The sequence below is a fragment of the Tinamus guttatus genome, unplaced genomic scaffold, assembly GCF_059628265.1.
Source record: "Tinamus guttatus ecotype Peru unplaced genomic scaffold, ASM5962826v1 Tinamus_guttatus_pri_ptg000064l, whole genome shotgun sequence".
Taxonomy (NCBI): domain Eukaryota; kingdom Metazoa; phylum Chordata; class Aves; order Tinamiformes; family Tinamidae; genus Tinamus; species Tinamus guttatus.
In genome coordinates, this window is record NW_028288598.1 from 9,803 (window position 1) to 29,072 (window position 19,270).

The window sequence follows — 19,270 nt, forward strand, 5'->3', positions numbered from 1 at the left end:
TAGACTATGGCACCTAATTAAGTAGTTGTTTTGTAGTAGTGTGGCAAATTGAGTACAGAGTATGAAGTTTAAACACTGGAATGGCACTAGTCATTGAGCTGTAATTTAGGAGTTGGCTTTATTTATCTGAGGGATGTTTGTATATTTTGTAAATTACTAACAATGCTCTGCCATCCTGGTGACTGTCCTGGTTCTGTACAAATGCACTTATTCTGTCCCTCTGTTGCATGTCTGAGTAGTTCAGAAGTTTTGTATATTTATTGTATTAACACAGTGTCATAGAATAAACAAAAAAGACTTTTTTCCTGGACATTTGCTCTGTATAGTTTTGAACAATATAGGGACTTTTTTTAAAGGTCAGGATTATGTGTAGGAGGGCTGATCTATGTAAATGTCTCATTTGTTTTTTTATAATCCTGTATATAAATTCTGTAATGCTGCTGAAATAAGCAAGTAAAATGTCCACTATTGAAATCATCCACGAGGGCAGTGCCAATTGGTCTACCCTGATATGAGCACGACGGCGCGAGGGCCCCGCTGCCGCCTCCGGCGCTGTGCAGGGGCAGGGCCGCCCTCGCCGCGGGCGCTGTCACTGCTGCCGTCCTGCAGGCACGAAGGGGTGCCGCACCGCAGGCATTATTCAGAGTAAAACTGCTGACAACAGCACTGGTGTGGTAGTTTATTTTCCTCATTTCTGCATATTGAATTGACACTTCTGTATCGCCACTGAGTCCTATGGTTTCTGTTTAGGTATGATCAATGCCTTTTTTTTTTCCTTCCCATATAATATCAACTGTAACACCTGCTGTTTAGTCCCTGTTTCCTTTGAAGGATGCAGCGGGTGACTTAACAGTTTCATAGCCCTCCTGCTCTTGCTGTCAGTTAGGGTTACAACACAGTTTGGGTGCTGTTCCTTGGCGCTCAGGGAGTCACTTACCTTGAAAAGCTGCAAACACCCAACTGAGAAAGCAAATGACACCCAGGCAAAGTACAAGGTAGTTTAAAATATTCAGTGATACTGCTAGACAGATGCTTTGGCCCAGTGAAACAAGACACTTGGCTATTGCTGATTCCTAATGATGTGCTAGAGTACAGTGGATCAGATAAACTTGTTTGAGTTATAGAAATAGCTTGTAATTTTTCTGCAAACCAATTTTGTGTCTGCAAGTAGCTTTTATTTCGATTTATAGAAAAAAGCACAAGAAATTTTTGTTTGAAAAATGTTATAGTCTTCATCAGAAAGCAGCTTCAGTGCTGCATTTAAATACTTTTCATTTTTAAGTCAGAACTACATAAAAGAAGAAAGTCTTTTCTAAAACCACTGCATTGTGGAATGCATAGCTACACTTTTCAGGTACCACAATTTTATCAGTAAGTGGCAATAATTGTTCCACTGAGTTGCAAAGTTAAAAGCCTAGCAGAAATCACAGGGTTCCCAAATGCTGGAATGTAGACACCTCGCCCAGGCTCAGCATTCCCAAGATGTATGAATTAAGGGAGTCACACTTTGTTTAAAGCTTAAAAACTCACATTTTAATTGATTTATTTTATTAAAAATCATTAGGTACACCATTCATGCTAACACTTGTACATAGTGGTGACTCAAGAACACAACAGCAGTACCACAAATAAACCATGGCTCAAGCTCCAGGCCAGGCGGACGGCCCCCCGGCGTCGCCCCTCGCGCCGGCCACCCCACGGCGGCAGCGCCTGCCTCTTCAAGGGACATGTGAGAAGGTTCCCTTTACATGAGGAAGGCGCGTGGTTGGGTGTGGGAAAGCAATGCAAAATTGAAATGGGTTAGCCAAAAAACCACCCAAGCCCAAAAATGTTGTTTTTACTGAGTAAGACAGATGTTAGAGACTAACCAGAAGTAGCTCAATTGTTGCCATGTTTTTTTTTTTTTTTTTTTGCTTTGTCACAGTACTGTAAAGCACCCTCAGAAACGCTGCTGAGCCTTTTCAGCTTTTGCTGTGAGAATTGCTGAAGAGGGCCACAGCTTCACCTCTGAATCTCTGCATTGCATGGCCAGGAGCATCCCAGTTAGGCCAAAGGAGATAGATTGGTCGCTAATGCTTTAAGCTACTCTCATTGCTGTTGCCTTCTGAACCTTCTGAAGTAGTGGGTCTGTTCATTATTCTGTGCTTAGTTTGTCCACATCACCAGAATTTCAGCCACGCCTTTCCCTGGGAAGTCTCTTTTCAAATATCTTGTTTAAAACCAAAAAAACTACAAAAAAATTCCTGTTATTGCACATCTCACACAAGTTTGTGTATATATATTTTATATATATATATATTTAAATATGCTACACTTCAAAAAAAAAAGTCTATGGCACTTTACAGAACGCAGGTTTACAGAGGAGATCAAACCACAGATGTTTGAAGACTTCTTCAATACCACAATTAGGAAAAAAAAGTTAAAACTGAGCTAATTGGCACACAGGTTTTCAAGAATCCACAGCAAATGTTTCTAGCTCTTATGCAGTGCATGTACATTAAGAAGCAGTTATATTCCACAGCCCCATTGTGACATTAATTAACAAGGCTGATTTCCTTTTATTTCTGCAAAAGCTCTTTGAAAGCTACTGCTGAAGTGAATTTCGGGAATAACTTTGAACAGATACCAGATTAATTGAGTGCACCATACACCTGAAAAACCTCATCCAGAAAAATCTGCAGAGTATATATGTAATATATATACACAGCATCTTATCACTTGCCAGAAGAAAAGAACCCTGAGAAAAGAAATTCTGACTGGTTTCTGCCTTTCTTCCCAGCTCCTCTTCCAGGTGGGCTTGTGCTGAGCAGGGCTGTTCACACAGGTGGGTTGGTTATGCTCTTTCTGAGCAAGTTGACAGTAACAAGAAGAAAAGGTGGTTCTTGGTAACAAATGCAAACAAAAGCAAAATATTCCACTGAAAATATTTCCCTTTGTACTTACTTAACAACTCCAATATTAAAAACTGTAAGGTTTCAGGAGATCATAGCAGTGTATCTATTGCGGTGTGTATCTATATCTATGTTTACAAGTTGCTCCTAGTTTGCTTTAAGCCCCAGCAGCGTGTGCCCTCTCTAGTTATCTTGTTCCCACTCACCAAGTGGGGAAGGCAAAGCAGCATTTGTCACGCAAAGGCCGGGCCAGGCTTCCCGAGCAGTGGCAATGTTGCACTGCTGGGTTGCTGCCTGCCAGGCCAAAACAGCAGCTCTGCACCCAGTTTCAGGCTGCTGCCGCCGCTTGCCGTGGGGGCTCAGGGGCAGAGGTGCCAGGTGGGTGAAGCCTGCGGAGCTGCGCGCACGTGCGGGGCTGCGCAGGGACCCCGGAGCCACGCACGGGAGGTGCCGGCTGCCGCCTGGGTTTGTCCTCGGACGGCACTTTGTGCGTGACGCTGGCTGTGTGTGCAGCTATTCGCACAACTGGCTCCAGAGCACAAATTTGGGATTTTTTAAAATAAATATTTGAAAGAAAGATAAGTGAATTACCCACTTTAGAATAGGGTGCAAGTGGGCAAGAGAAACAGGTTAATACAAGTAGAGATTAAAGCTCTCCCTTTTTAGTATCCCCAAAGGTTGACCATAGTTTGCATCCCTCCAGCAGCGGTGGGAGCGCGCAGGACCCGCGCTGGCTGGGAGCAGTGAAATCCTATCTACCTGTGCAGCAACAACTATTTTAATACCTATAAATAGCTTGGGGGTAGGCACATTAACAGACTTACCAGGCATTAAAGCAGAAATTATATTCCATATTGCACAGTGAGCAGCTGCAGAGGCAACACTGTCATTGGGCAGGGTTGAACATTACTGACCGTTACGAAAAAGGAAGATGCACTTCTTAGTATTTCATTAGACTTGCTTGTCAGATGTCCTCTCCCCTGTGCCTCTCTGCCACAGTTCTGCATCATTCCTTTTGTTAATACCGTTTACATTTGTTTGCAAAGGTAGTTCTAGTAAGTGATGAGACACCAGAAGCGATAGCAACCGCCAGTCTTTGAGAAAGGAATGTTGTCGTGGCCAGCTCTGTTTTATTGCTGCTGATGTAGTTGGAAAACAGTCCATACCCCATGTGGTTAAAAAAAATGGGAAAAGCTCTTCCCAGCCATTCAGAATTTGGCCTGGCTTCCTGAAAGATGTAAATGTGTTAAACAGCTGGCTCTGTGACATTGGACACACTGGTCTGTAGACTAGGAATGAGGTTTCACTGGCAAAGGAAAGACTGACACTGCCGACGTCCTACGTGAGAGCTGCATTTGTGGAAGAGGCTGAAGTCCAGCCCACATGAGGTAAAGCCCAGCTGTGCTGTGGAGTCATCTGCTTGGGATTTCCAGGCGTAGACATCAGCGCCCAACTAACTGCTGTATAAACATTTTGCCCATTATCTTGTGTGCTAAAAGAATTCTGCACGTTTCCATCAGCCAGAGGTGCAAGCCAGTCTAACAACAGCTTCTCTGCCTATTCACACAACCCACAATATTTTACCTGGGAGTAAGAAGCCAGTGGCACATGTTCTGCATCTCTAGGCTCATGACAAAGGAACATGGTGGGGATTAACTCCACCTCCTCCTTAACGACAGGTATAAATGGCAGCATGTTGACTTCTCTCTTTTCATTCTATACTTACGCAGGAAGGCACTGTACTTCTTTAAAGAAGTTCTGTATCAAAAAAGCACCTCAGTGAAAAGTACTGCACCAAAGCAGGTGATGGTGAAACAGTCACAGGAGGGTAGCCCTTGGGAACAAAACCTGATTCAAATAGGCTTCTCCTTCTTTATATAAGAAAAATATCTTGGCTTTTTTAATCTTAAATCCAAATTCATCAGAGTGACCAAGGTGGATAAGGCAATCGGATCAAACAGAATTTGTCAGTTCTATAACAACACTCCTGCTATATACACGTGTTTCCTCATCACTCCCCCCAGTCTGATTAATATATATCCACTTAATCCTGATAATATAATGAAACTAAAGACTTCCCAAGTATTTACATCCTCTTTTCCTGGGATCCTCTCTCTGCTCCTCATTGCCCTGCAAGGAAGTAAAATTGCTTCAGGAGGTGGCAAGGGGGGCTGCAGTGCATGGGGCTCAATCACACAAGTGGGTAAGCAGGGAAGCGAATCTGCTCCTTGAGTCCCTGGCCAGCAGATGAAGATCCAGGCACTGGTGTTTTCCCCCCTGCATTTAGAGGAGGCAGATAAGGTTTTTCCCTTCTTCTATTTCTTCTTGCACTTTGTCGCTGGACGTGGCAATTTCGGCTTGCGCCGAGAAGACGGCGCAGATGAAGGTGAGCGCGGTGCCCCCGATGGCCGTGTAGAAGGCCCAGCCCAGCGAGCAGTCTCCCAGTTTGTAAGCAGAAGCGTAGTGTCCACAATAGCTGATGGCCTTCTGGCATCCCCAACCTGCAGGGTAAAGTATCAAGCCTAAGATAAGGAAGAGACCTAAAAATAAAAACAAAAAGGACAGTTTTAACACCAAGCGGTCAGTTAAACACTAAATGCAACACGTTTAGTTGTGGTTGTAACAATTATTACTCATCACAAGTCCCCTCCGGGTAATAAAACCGAGAAAAGAAGATCCTTTCTAATCCACCCACCCTTCACTGACCGTTCCCCAGAATACGCCGAGTATAAACTACCTAAACATTGCACTATTACTACCATTTTGCTTGTGGGAGGTTTATGCCATTTCAGTCTTTGTTCACAGTCTCCATCCTTCTGTTTGTTCTGCATCCTTTGCTCCCAAGCAGTATGGCTAGCTAGCTGTACACGGACTGCAGAACGTTTGCATTCTCTCTACCTACTGTTTAGACTTGCACTTTCAAATACTTAGGCATGTTTGCAGCTACTTGTGAGTCCTTATTTAGCAACCCACATTCAGCTTTATTATGCACTGTAAACATTTTTTTTTTTGCTTTTTTTCTCTCAGACTTTCCCTAGATTGATTTTTCTTGCCTAGGAAAAGCAAGCAAGGAAAAAAAAAAAACACCAATCTCCTGGCGCATCTCCAATCTCCCAATGCATCTGCTTGTTTGGCCACGAGAGTCAGACCATACAGCAATGCCACAGGCTTCTCCCACAATGACGGGATTCTGGACTCGGCCACGAGCGGGTTGACGTGGCCCCAGCTCAGGCCCAAGGGCTGCTCTGCTGCTGCACGAGTGCTGAAGGAAGGAAAGGGCTGTGAAGGGAAGGGCCCTTCAGGGTGGTGGGTGCAGGAGCCGCCTCTCCCTGGCTCCTGGAGCGAGGTGGGGGTTCTGCGCCACAAACTCCTTTAGTCGTCCCTGTGTGAGGGAGGGAGCTGGTAACTTTAGAAGAGCTGGTGCTACAATCCGGAAGTGGGCCAGAAGTTGCACTTTTTTACGTGCGATGCCGTTTTGTTCCTAGATTTCAGCCAATCCCAAAATTTGTACTACGCAATAAAATCAAAAGCAGTCTTTGTTTCTTCCTCAAACTACAAGATTCCTAGAACAGCTGTGCAGACGTGTTCCCATCTTCGTGACTTGGTGAGCGTGGTATGTACTTCTGCAGTACACTGGATTTCCTTCATTGCTGAAAGAAATTCAGCTGGATGCAAAAAAAAGTCTGTCACTCTGAGCAGAAGACTGGAGCTCGCTGTTAACATCCACAAAATGCAGAGCACAGCACCTAACTGTCTAAGACTGTCTGTAAGTGCCAGGTCTCTCACAAAAGAAAGTCCCTCCCCAGCATTTTGCTGATGATGACAGACCAACATGTGCATGAATGAACTAAATGTCATTCTTTGGGGCAGCAAAATCCATTAGAGAACAACATCCGCTCCATGGGCAGGGATTTCAGCACTGTTTACATTTATCAACCAGTGACAAATTTTATGCGGTGCTTCCTGTGTGACCGGCTGGAGCGTGTTAAGCCTAAAGCGCTGCTTTAGCTTGGGCAGAGCTGGGTAAGCTGTGCTCTCACCCCCCGCTGTACCCAGCGGCCGGCCCAGACTAAACACCAGGGGCTCCTCTGCCCCATCTGTCACGCGCTTCCTGCACGTGGTGAGCAGCATGACCACACAACGTGTTCTTCTGACTGAACACTCCTTCCTTCCAGTTGCCATTTTCTCTTAATGATCACCAGCCCTTTGTAATTAAGGTCTCCATCACTGAAGGGACAAGCCTGTCCTGAAACACCGCAGTGGCTGCTGCTGCCCAGGCAGTTTTTAAGCTTTCCCAGCCCAACACTAGAGCAGCCAGGAACGCTCCAGACTTGGCTTGTGGCTCAGCCAAGGAGGGCCCAGAGGCTACAGCCATCTCCTCACAGCAGCCCCAGACCCAAGCAAGCTGCTCCCGGGACTTGATGCTGTCCAGAGCAAGGAGCAGAGCCTTCCTCACACTCCTTACCGCCCAGCACCGCCGGCCAGGGCAGATGCAGCCGTCACAGCACTCGGCTCCCCAGCGCTCGTAGCCAGGGCAGCAATGCCCAGAGACTGGGAGAGGCAGCTGCCTATTGGTTGCACTAAGGCTGACAGTGCCTGCGGCTGTCGAGCCAATACCTCTAAGTCACCTAAGTGCCAGCACAGGTGGGAACTTCAGGATCTCCATAGCGGGCTGAGCGCTCCAGCCGAGCCCAGCGCCGGTGCTCGTGAGCTGGAGCGCAGACACGCCAGGAGCAGAGGCGCAGGGAAACACCCGTCAGGAGGGAACAAGGGAAGCCCTATCATTGGGGTAGCAAGTGCAATGGGGCTTGTGACAACACCGGGAAGGGCAAGGGCAGCATGGTGGGGTGCAGCAGGTAAATGCAACAGGAGCATCTCTGCTGGCCCTGGCGCACAGGACATCTGGCCAGGTCCTACTGCAGCCTACTGATCTGCACGTGAGAAGCTGATCTCTGTCAACTACTATAATTAACAAGCCTCAGATTTCTTGACTTTGTTTCAGCTAGCCTTCAGTTTAACTCATTAAATATTAATTCTCTATTTAATCTGCATTATGCAGCTTCTAAGCCATTTAATGCTGTCTGTTGATTAAAGCATTAAGGCTTTTGCTACTCATAGAAGTACAAAGTTCATTTTTGTGTTGTATAATTTTATGTCAGCATGATCTAATAAAGCAGCCGTTAGCTCTTGTCAACAGTTTGCTCTGGAGTTTGCATCTGGCAGCAGGGGAGCAGATATTAATGATAATGATTTCTCCTTCTTAATAAATCAGTTTTGCTCCCATCCCACCCACTGCTCCTTGGCAGTGCCTGGGAGCTGGAGCTAATCCCGTTGGGGATTTAACCCATCCTGGCAGAGCTACACAGCTCTGAGGGCAGCTTGTGCTCCAACATCCTCCTGTTACTCCTCCTTAATCACTATGATGACTTTTCACAATTATTTTTCCTTCTTGTTGGTTGTGGTTACCTTTCCTCTGGGGATTTGAGAAAACAGAGGTCTCTGAGAAGGCTTTGCAGAGCAGCCACCTGCCTATGAACAAGAGCAGAAAATTGCTTAAATGGATTTTTTTATCCAGGCATCTCAACTACTTGGCTACAGGCTACTATTTGGTGTTAGCCTGTTGGCAGAGAACGTTTTCTTGTGTTTCACTGGAGCATATTTTAACATGTAACATACTACTATCTGTCCCAATTGTCAGCTTTTAAAAAAAGACCTTAAGAAACAAGAGGCCAATGTATTTAGATTACTAGACTAAAATATACTTCCTCACTACAGCATAGAGAGCCTATTAAACATTTGCTTTATTGTAACTGAGTGATGTAAAAGCACCTCCTTTCTACTGACAGGCTAAGTGGGAGCCCAGCAGAAACCAGGGCTGTGGGAGGAGGTTTCTCCCAGCCAGGCGGTCTGGGCGACGGCGGAACCCAGCGAGCGGCTCCCTCGCTGGGGACGTCTGTGTGTGTCGCACCATGTGCGGCAGTGCTGCGCGCGGCGCCCACGAAGAGCCTCTCATGGCAGCCCCAGGCGCCACCCCGAAGCAGCGGGTTGCACGGATGCTTGTTTAGATGAGTGAAGGCGGCTATTTAGTTCTGACAGCTGCTGCTATGCCATATTAAACAACAGAATATACTAACAAAGCTGATTTCCATTGCAGATCTTGAAACTATCTATCTCCTCAGTTCCTAGCAAAAGAAAAAGAAAAAAGAAAAAAAAAGCTCAGAGGAGCCAGGGGAGCCGGCGCAGGTGCCGCAGCGATGCCGCTGCTACTCACCTCTGCTGCGCTGCGGCAGGGGGACTCGTCAGCTCACAGTCATTCAGCAAAGCAGGGCTGCCCCCATGGCCCAAGGTCATGAATCCAAACCTGTCAATACGCTGACCAACTATCCAAACACTTTCATGCTTGGATTATTTCTACAAATGCACTGAACTGGCACAACCCAAGACGACTAAGCTGTTTTTCCATATGCACAAACTTTCCCAGGTCACCCATAGCTGCAGATGGTTTTACGCCTTCAGTCCCTCGCAAACCAGCTGGGTGTCAGGCTGCTGCTCAGCAGTTACACAACGGGCATCTTCAGCCTCGCGAAATGAGTTAGAAACCATTTAATCTGATTCAAGTGGATGAGATGGGCTCAGAGCAGCTGGTCACAGATATGGGGGAAATGATATGGAGGAGAAAAAAAAAGCATGGGCATCTCCCACAGCGCTGCAGTGCTGCTGGCGCACTGAGGGGCGTGCTGGCCATGCTGCCTACGGTGCCGTGTCTGACACTGCCGCTGCCACAGCCACCCACAGCTGCCTCCACAACCGCCACTGCCGCCTCCACAACCGCCACAGTTAGCGCCACAGCCACCAGAGCCACCTCCACAGCCACCTCCACAACTGCCACAGCCACCTCCACAGCCACCAGAGCCACCTCCACAGCCACCAGAGCCGCCTCCACAACCGTCACAGCCACAACCGCCACAGCTGCCTCCACAACTGCCACAGCCGCCTCCACAGTCACCTCCACAACCGCCCGTGGTCCCTCCAGATCACTGCCAGCTGACCAGAGGCAGGAAGATATTTGCCGAAGAGCAGGGAGAGTTGGGAAGCCAAAAATCAACGCAGCCTCTGGCCCATTCAGAACCTCTTCAAAACAGCGAGGCAAAAATTCACAAGAGTAGAGCAAAACATCACAACAACAAAAAGGTCAATGATTAGCAAAGCCTAGCCTGACATTACACTTAATTCTGGTTCACAAAAGCAGAAGGGACTGGGTTAACTTGGAAACATTGCTGCTGAGGGCAGAGGAGGCTGCCAGGTGGCAGTGTGCGAAGAAACCGGAATCTACCCAAGCAGCAGGGATGAAAAGAGGCAAGATCCAGACCCATCTATCACTGTAGCAGTGCACAACCAGACACAGGTTTCTGTATACCTGGAATACCCTGAGCTCAGGGCAGCAGAATAACCAGGTGGTTTCTCAAAACCTGCAGATTTTTTTCCCAAGCCTTTTAAAGTTGTCCTGAGGTCATATAAGGGCAAGCCGCTATCAGAAGGAAAAGCCTTTCCAAAACCACTCCTACCCTCAAATTAAGGAGCACAAACAAACAAAACCCTATTCTTACAAATAGAAAAGTAACTAAGCCATTTTTTTCAGAGATACTTCCCCATTTACTTGGCAGATCAGAGATACTTGTTCATAACCAAACATACATACACATAAAACTTGTGATGACATTATGGACATGAGGTGTGGAAATACGGATGGGAACACAGGGCAGGGCACCTGTGTGACAGGAAGGTACAAGGAGAGGCTGCTGATGGGGTACGGCACCTGCTGTGGCTGACAGGTACACGCACATACTCCCAGAGGAAGCCAAGAGTAGGTCAGGCTACAAACCTTGACAGGGTTTGCTCGGGCACATGGTGGATTCCTGTGTGTGTGGTTTCTTTTTTTCCTTTGTTGTTTTATTTTTTAATTTTGGTATTATCCTATTCTTCTGATTTTTCTCTAGCAAAGCATGAGCCTGCAGGCTTCTGTTCTGGGAGAAGAGAGGGCAAATTCCCCCATTAGCTTTTAGCAACTTGCATGCAAGTGGCAAAAGTCCCATTCGCTGGGAGGGAGGAGGACAAATGTGGGTAATCAAAACACAGCAAACTCAAGCCTTGAAATGACATTCCTGCTGCTTTGCCAGCACCACGAGTGCATGGGGAGGTGGGGGGTTCACTGCACTTAACGAGGCTGCTGCAAGACTTTGCAGTTCAGTGAGGATCCAGAACTGTCTGTATGGAAAGCCAAATGTTTAGAAGGTTTTGGCAACACAAAGCACCTGAAGGCTATACCCTTACAGGGTGCAGGTCAGCACATGTCATCTTACTTGTGCCAGCCCTCGGCCTCACAAACCCATGAGTTTTGACCTTCTGCTCAATGCAGAGCACCTCTCTGAGGTGCTGGCCACGCAAACGTTACCTTCTGCTCATGCTGGTGGGTGGCAGTGCCAAGGCTGGGCAGGAGGCCTCTCCCCGTCGGCCCGGGAGAGGCGACAGGCAGCGCCTCAAACCCTGTGCGGGCAGCGCCCAGCCTGGCCCTTCGCTGCCCGCGTCTCCCCTCGAGAGCCAAGGAAGCTCCAAGTGTTTTTAATTTAAGTTGGCCCAATATGAGGTTGGAAGCTGCTAAATGAATGACTGAACTGTGGATAGTAACTTCAGGGCGCTCCTTAGTTGGGAAAGGAAATACCAGCCCATGTCAGTTACACCGGCCACGAAGGAAGCCAAGGGAGAGCCCAAGCCCGTTTCCCAATCCCGGCCGCAACCTCGCTCGCTGCCAGGGCCCTCGGGCCCTGGAATCAGCTGCAATGAACCATAAAGGAAAGAGGACAGCAGCCCCCAGGCACCGCTCTACACAGTGGGACAACACAACCACCTGCCTCAGCTGCCTTCAACACCTTTTGTTGAATTTAAACAGTTTCCTACAGTGTTTGCAACCTATCAATAACAGCTGCATCAGTCTTGGATCTGAGACTGGGAAGCAAAATCCAACCAAAAGAGAGCCCCATTCCTCTCCTGTTATTTTTCTCCCTCTCCTCAGAGGGGCAGCCAGCATCCTTTTGCTGCAACTCAGCAAGAAAAGGCATGATAAGGAGCTTCTATTGGTGCAGGCAAAGTGAACTATTGAAAAGTAAGAGACCATTGCACGAGTACATGCCACAGCAAAGCACTGCTCAGCCAGCAGCATGAGGCACACCCATGCAACAACCTTTTGGTTACTGAGTTACAGCTGCAGCGACATCAGGTGCCCAGAGCACACCAGGGAAAACGTGAGTGTCTGCAGCACGCAGGGTGCTGCCCGTCCCAGCAGCGCCCGAGGGGAACTGACCGGCACGAGACCTGTGCTGCCATCGGCACTTCCTTTCTGCGGGGTAACAAATGCCGCCCCTCGGGCTCAGCAGCAGCGTAGCGCTTGGATCGCTCTTCTCCCCTGGCGCTCGCCCTCTTGTACCAACACAGCCGTCCCCTCCGCGCGAGCTCTTGGCAGCCAGGTGTGTGCGAGGTGCCGCGCTGGTCCTTGGCCATGTAGGTTATGGGACACACTATACCACCCTGCTCAGGCAGCGGCAGGACTTCAGGATTTCCATTTTCAATCCCTCCCCTCCCCTTTTTTTTTCCCACCCCAACAAAGTGCAACTCTGGCATGAGAAAAGAAAAATCCTAAGCCACGTCCAAGAGGAAATACGCTTTCTGAAAAACGTGTGCACTACATTTCAGAAAGACAAACAAGAAGTTCCCTTGCCTGGGAGAGCCGGAGCGCTCTGTGCTTTCCCACCGCCCGGCCTCGCCACGGGCCCTGCTGCCCAGCACGGGCCTCGGGCGGCCGCGGCAGCCACAGGAGCTCGCCGGCGCCTCCTCCCTCACGCGCTGCCCGCCGCAACGCTCAGCGAGCGCCCGCAGCCCCGCGGCCTGCCCCTCGGCAGCCTGCCCGCCTTCAGCTTTTCCTCCCCTCTCAGCAGCGACTTCTGGCTCGGCTCCTGCTTCCTCCCGGGCTTCCTCAGCAACTCCCAGCCCTCCTCACACAGCCCAGCGGCTGAGCCCTGGGGCGCCCTTCCTCCTCCTCCGTATCCTCCTGGGAAGCGCTCGGCACATCCGCAGCCTACTTCATACACCCGCACGAGCAATCCCGCATGGGTCTCTCACCTTCAGATGGTTTCCATCACCTTCTTCATCACCCCAAACTCCTAATGATTAATAAATATCTAACATACTAAACTATCTTAGTGCAAGAAGCATAAAACAAACCCTTCTAGCAGCCCAAGTACACTATTGTAGACACAGCTGAATTCAAACTGTTTCATCCCTATATTTTAGAAAACTGTAAAGAAGCTTCCTGGCATATGAGGGTAAAAATGCTTTAACTGTGCTATTGCTCAGGTACTGCATTGGCTCCAGATCAAAGCAGCCCTCAAGTGATCCCAGCGAGGGGGGCAGAAGGCAGGAACAGCAATATACCTAGGGAAAGATGAGGGCACAGAAAGGACAGAAGAAAGAACAGAGGAGATCTTGTGTGGATAGCCGGAAAGGGAGAGGGTTGTGGAAAGAGACCATGCTGTCTGAGACTGAGCAGGACAAGCGCCAAGAGAAACCTGCCTTGCAGAAAAGGCAGAAGTACAGGAGGAAACACTGGAAAGGAGGAAAATAGGGTGAAATGTTAAGGAAACCTCAGTGCTTGCTGAGGAGAATGCAGAAGCCTGGTACTGAAAACCTTTCATGTGAGAAGAAGTTCAGATGCCTCCGTGACAACGCTAAAAGAGAACTCAGGTCCCACAGGAAAAACTGCTCTGGACCAGGGCCCCAAATCTGCTGGGTGTCACCTGGTCACAAGAGAGAGCACCCAAGGAAACTTTCAGTGGGGGGCACCTTGCTTTCCCAGGCCGCTTCTGGCAACCTTTTGAGACAAACCTCTGGCCCACGGGACTAAGCACTCCCCTTTAGCACTGCTGTTAACAGCCAGCATGCTGATGCCAGCTGTGACCACAAGACAGTCACGCTTCCCCCAGAGCAAAGCGCAGACACCCCTCAGCATGTGACAGAGGCGCAGCCGGCCTCGCCGCAGACACTGCCATTCCCCGTTGCACAAACCCAGGGACACGTGCAACGCTGGCATCCTGGGGCTGGTCTCTGTCCTGGAGCACAGGCAGCTGGCTGCCTTGTGGCCACACCAGTGGCTTTCAGCCATGCCTGGGGTGGAGGACGTGTTCTCTGCCTGCTAACACAGCCCTGTTGCAGCACTGTAAAGTGGTAGGAGAGGCAACGATACCCCAGCTTCTCCACAAAGAAATCTCATTTTAACCATGAGAAGGGTGCCCAGCAGCTGTATGCAGTTCCCTGAGATGGTATTTGAGAACATGGATGCGTTTATATTCCATAGCTAAGCACAGCAACTAAGGCTTGTGAACACTGTGTGTAATTACCATATATTTGCCCTACAATATGTCAAAAAGGGATTCCTGATCATTTACTTACTAAATGACTACTGTGAAAATTTACTTTGAGTTAGTTCTTATCAACCATTATATAATATCTTACTGCATCTCCTAGTCTCTGCCTTCCACATGATTCACAGGCTGTAAAAATAGAATATTTGCCCTAAAAAGGCATTCAAATTAATGAGTGCCTGGACTTCTTGCTGCTAGGTAATAATTAGCTGCTTAATTATATAGCTCCTTTCTCTATTGCAAAGAAAAGATTCTTTTCTAGAGCAAACCAGCCTCAAAAAGCCCCCAAATCATGACCACGAATTACCATTTCTACATATCCAGAACAAAAGATGCTGCTGTGTAAAAACAAATGGTAAAAGTCCTGCTCCACTACAAAGGAATTTCAGGATTTTAAACAGAGCCATATTTCCTTCTTTTATAGCTTTGTATTCCTGGCTTTCTGCAACAAACAAAACCCTGTGGACCAGATTTGTGTGTGGCTCCCTCCCACTGACCTCAACGGGAGTTCGCAGAGTTGTCCAAGGGCAGGCGTTGGACAAGTGCCATGGCAGAGGAGATGCAGCTTTGAGCTCTGTAATTTCACCTTAGGCATCAGCCAGGTCACAACCAGTGTTGCTAGACAGGAATGATATATCCGGTGTCTGTTATTGTTTTTTCATGATGAATTCCAGGGATAAATTAACTGGCTGTATGTTTTTAATTATATTAAACCTCCATTGCAATGATATAGAGATTTTAAATGAGATTAAGTCTGCAAAATTCTGAGTTCCTGTAGATGACTCTACTGTGGGTGCATGTCATCTTTGAAAATGAGGTATTTGGCATATTTGAAAATATTGGACTGATACACATTGATATACAAACTAACTTGCAAATTCTTTTCTTACATTTGTTAAAGAAAAAGGTCACATTTCAAATAACGTTTTTAAGATGATCAGCTGGGCTGTATCTAGTTGTTCTCTGGCTAGGACATGAGTCTAGATATCGGCAACCTTGCATGGATTAGCTATGTGTATGACTGTCTTTCTGGAAGCATTCGCTTAAGTGTTTTCCAAAACACAAGGACTAAGAAAGATGAAATCAAAAGCTGTAGCAAGTCATAAGGAACATACTTTCAAATAAGTAAGCAGATGCTGTAATGCTACTGGCACAAAAGTAGAAGTGGACCCAATAAAATTAATCTTGAGAAAACGAGTTGCTAGCCACAAGATGCCTGGCTGCAAATATTGGCAGGCTGCTTCTCAGAGCAGCAGTTTCAGTAACGTGACCTTTCAATTACCCAGCTTCACACTGTGGCATTTATCTGAATTATAAGGAGGGAAATGCTTCCCTTCTCCATACAGATCAAAAAAGAATTGATCTCTCCCCTAACGAATGAGAAATGATTCATCTACCATATTGTTCAATTCTGGAGCCCTGATTACTGCCCCGCAGGCACAACTAGTTGATAATAAAATGTAAAACTGTTTTTGCACATACTTCTCAGAAACTGTCTTCACAACAGTTTTCTACAATACAGGAATTGATTTCCTGATTATTTTGATGTTTGCCATTTATAAATATCCAGAAATGGCACCAGCACTGCAAGTACAGTTAACGTCTCAGCAGAAACAAAGGCCTGAGATGTCCCAACACTTGCTTATATTGGTAACTGCTCCTCCCTCCTCTACAAATACACCTCTAATAGAAAAGATAAAATATTATCTCTTGAAACCAGGTTTTCTAGATTATTTCTGAAGGGGTAAGATAGGCAAGCACAGTGCTAAAACCGACTACTAGTTCTGATGTGCACGGCTGACCTGCTCAGCTGGGGCTGGCTAATTCTGTAAACCAGCAGTGGCTACATCAAAACATCTCATTTTTATTTACAGTACATTGTTCTGCTGGTTATATACCATCATCTAAACAAACAGATGTGCCATAATCATTTAGGGATTTAATCTTGCCTCAGAAGCACAAACCTGGCGTTGTGGAGGTCACGAAATAAGCAGCACACACTCTCACACTGAAGCTGCGACCAGGCAGCTGTGTCGGGTTGGGGCTGGCCGCGTCCCTGGCCACTGCTGTCTTCCCCGCAGGGATGGCTTAGGCACTGCCTTGACGGAGCCCCCAGGTCCTCATAAACTGCCCCGACGGAGCCCCCAGCTCCTCATAAACTGCCCCGTAAACACCCACCTACTCGCGTGAGTCCCTGCGTTCACCTAGAAGGGTTCCCTCAGTCCTCAAGTAAGCAAATGAAACCACCCAACTTAATAAGAGATTGAACTTCTACTAGTACAGCTTGTGTCAAGGTAGAGCCAATAGCTCAGGGCTTGACTGCATTCCCAGGGGAGCACTGGAGAAGCTGGATTTGAACAAAAAGTTAAAATGGTTTAAAAAACCATTTTATGTTTTTAAATATCTATTTAAGGGCACCAAACAGAAGGAAGGAGGAGGTGGCCCTATTCATCCCCTCCTTCCTCACAGGTTCTCTGAAGGTTGCCAGAGTTACAACACCAAGTTTTTTCCTTAAAACGATCACAGGCAAATACTAAAAAATAATTTAAAAAATGCATATGGCACAGGATGCCTCCATTCTCACTAGTGAGAACACGCAGAACTGCTCCAGCTCTATTTTCCAGTCTCAATCTACCTAGCAGTCACCTCATCTCTGTAGTACACACAGTCACAAGCAGGATGACAAAATGCCTACAACCAATTCATCTGCTCATGCAGAGTAAAGCTAATATTTGAATAATAAAGACATAAACTCACTGAGCTCACCTCCACAACAACCTGGCTAAAGGTAAGTTTTATGACAAGGTGTTGTCGTCACACTCCCGTCCTGGGAGGAGGTGGTTTCACATAAAACCTGGGAGAAGAGAGTGTGGGATTCTGCAGGCTGCTCTTATCACTGGGAGTGGTATTTCCCACAGGCAGGAAGCCTGAGGCACCCAGAGCTGCCTTTCCTCGAAGGGAAAAATACTGCAGCAGCCAATGGGAGATGCACTCCCTTCATATTGGTATTAACTTTGCTCTCTGCTGATAACAAGGGAGAGAAGTTCTTGTTACTGACATACAACTAGAGAGAGGAAGAAACCTGAACAGCAAACAAAAGAAACACTGGTCAGTTCATTCTGGCACACAACAGGCTGTGATCCTGCTGCCAATGTCAATGCATTACAAGCCGCACAACTATGAATTTCAGCTGTGTTTAAATAAACACCCGCCTATAGAATTGCTCTCAGGTCCATCAAATGCAGTCAGCCTCTAGACAGACACCATCTCTGAATTTCTGAAGCTGAATGGCGCACACACAAAACAGTTTTTTCCGTTGCTTTCAAAGTCTACATACCTGCAATCCCTTGTAGCAGCCCACAGACGTTAAAAATACTTTTCTTCATAATACTCTGCACACACATGGTGAAGACGGACACAAATGCCACAGCGCAGAGAATCATGATGCCCACAGCTAGGAAGATAGCAGTGGCCTGCCAGAACCCACTGGCAATCTCATTGAAATTTTCAGCATAAGGGCCGCAGAGCGTGTCTCGTCTGGATATCTGCATGTGGGAGATCCTGGTGCAGCGCCCATAGATGCCCAGTGTCGGGCGGTAGGGCTCCTGCGACCCTCCTGTCCCGCTGTCCACATCCTCAGAGCTTAAAGGTTTGGCTTTGCCAATGAGCCAGTCTGCGCTCATGAAAGCGATGAGCTCTGCAAAAGCCACCACGATGCTCAGGAGCGTCCACAGCATCGACCGACACGTTACAATGACATGACACATATTGATGTCCAGTGCTTGCGATCAGTGCAGTTGACGGTCTTAAATCCAAGCACAAGAGGAAAATTTAAATTTTTTTTAAAAAAAAGGAAAGAAAAAGTAAAATAAAGCCTCTAAGAAAATTCCTGTTACTGCTCTGCTTTTTCAGTTCTCTCACAACAGTTGAGATAAAATTTCTCAGGATAAAAAGTTAACTGTGCGAAGTTTTGCATGCAGAATGGTCATTTGTTCTTTCTGCTTAGTTCCTGCTGTCTTCTCTCTCGGATGCTGAGCCCTGAAGTGCACTTTTCTTCCTTAACATTCATAGTGGCGCATGACGCTCCAGGCTGGCAGCGATGGCCCCAGGGACTGCCCACTAGACTGGCATCAAACACCTGCAAGAGAGAACATACCAGCAGTGAGAAGGGCTGGGGCACACCCCGGGAAGGAGCCAATGTCCTGCACAGATCCGAAGCCACCCACAGCGGTTCCAGCAAGGGCCGTTCAAAGGGAGTCTGCTGGAAAACTCCCAGCTTCATCCCAAGGGAGCGACCGCTCTCCCGCCACCCGGCTTTACTTACAGGATCTGCTCTGTCCCACCCGGCCTGCGGCTGTTTGACAAATGCTTTGCGAGGAAGGTCTCAGCAGCACCAAAGGGGCCCACCCACTCCCACCACCACCCCCACATCTTCAACATCCTCTTCCTCCGGTTGAAATAACCAAGGTTGCTGGCAGTTACCCAGCAAAGTGTTCGTACACGTTGAAGCAGTCACTTTTAGAGAGGCGCAGCTCTGTTAAATTGCAGCCCTGCCTTTGGTCGTGGGACTCTAAAGAGCAGCCTGGCCCAGCACCCACCTCAGGGGAGGGAGCCGGCCGCAGCCCGCGCGCGTCCAGGCACAAAGCGCAATGAATGAACTTCGCCTTCCAGAGCTGCTGCAACCAGACTGCCGCCGAGGCAGCCTCTGACTCAGGAGGAGACAAACAGGATTACAGCTGGGGACAGTCCGCCCACTGGAAAGCAGCAGCTAGATGGTGACGCAGCCCATGGCTTTAGAGCTTGGCAACAGTTCTGCAGAACTCGGGTTTCACAATATTCTTAAGTTCTGTTCAGCCTTAAGCCAGGGTTTGAGAAAAGTGATCCTCCTGCAGGTATGTAACATCTCAT

At 47.7% G+C, this 19,270-nt stretch overlaps 1 protein-coding gene across 1 annotated transcript; it reads right to left on the minus strand.

The window, feature by feature from the left end:
• Positions 1–5,086: 5,086 nt before the first annotated feature.
• LHFPL2 (LHFPL tetraspan subfamily member 2) lies at positions 5,087–18,135 on the minus strand. Its single transcript, XM_010228771.2, has 2 exons — positions 17,700–18,135; positions 5,087–5,431 (listed from the first exon to the last, which is right to left on the minus strand). Exons 1-2 carry the CDS (start codon positions 18,127–18,129, stop codon positions 5,175–5,177), a joined length of 687 nt encoding a protein of 228 aa, XP_010227073.2. The 5' UTR covers positions 18,130–18,135; the 3' UTR covers positions 5,087–5,174.
• Positions 18,136–19,270: the final 1,135 nt, after the last annotated feature.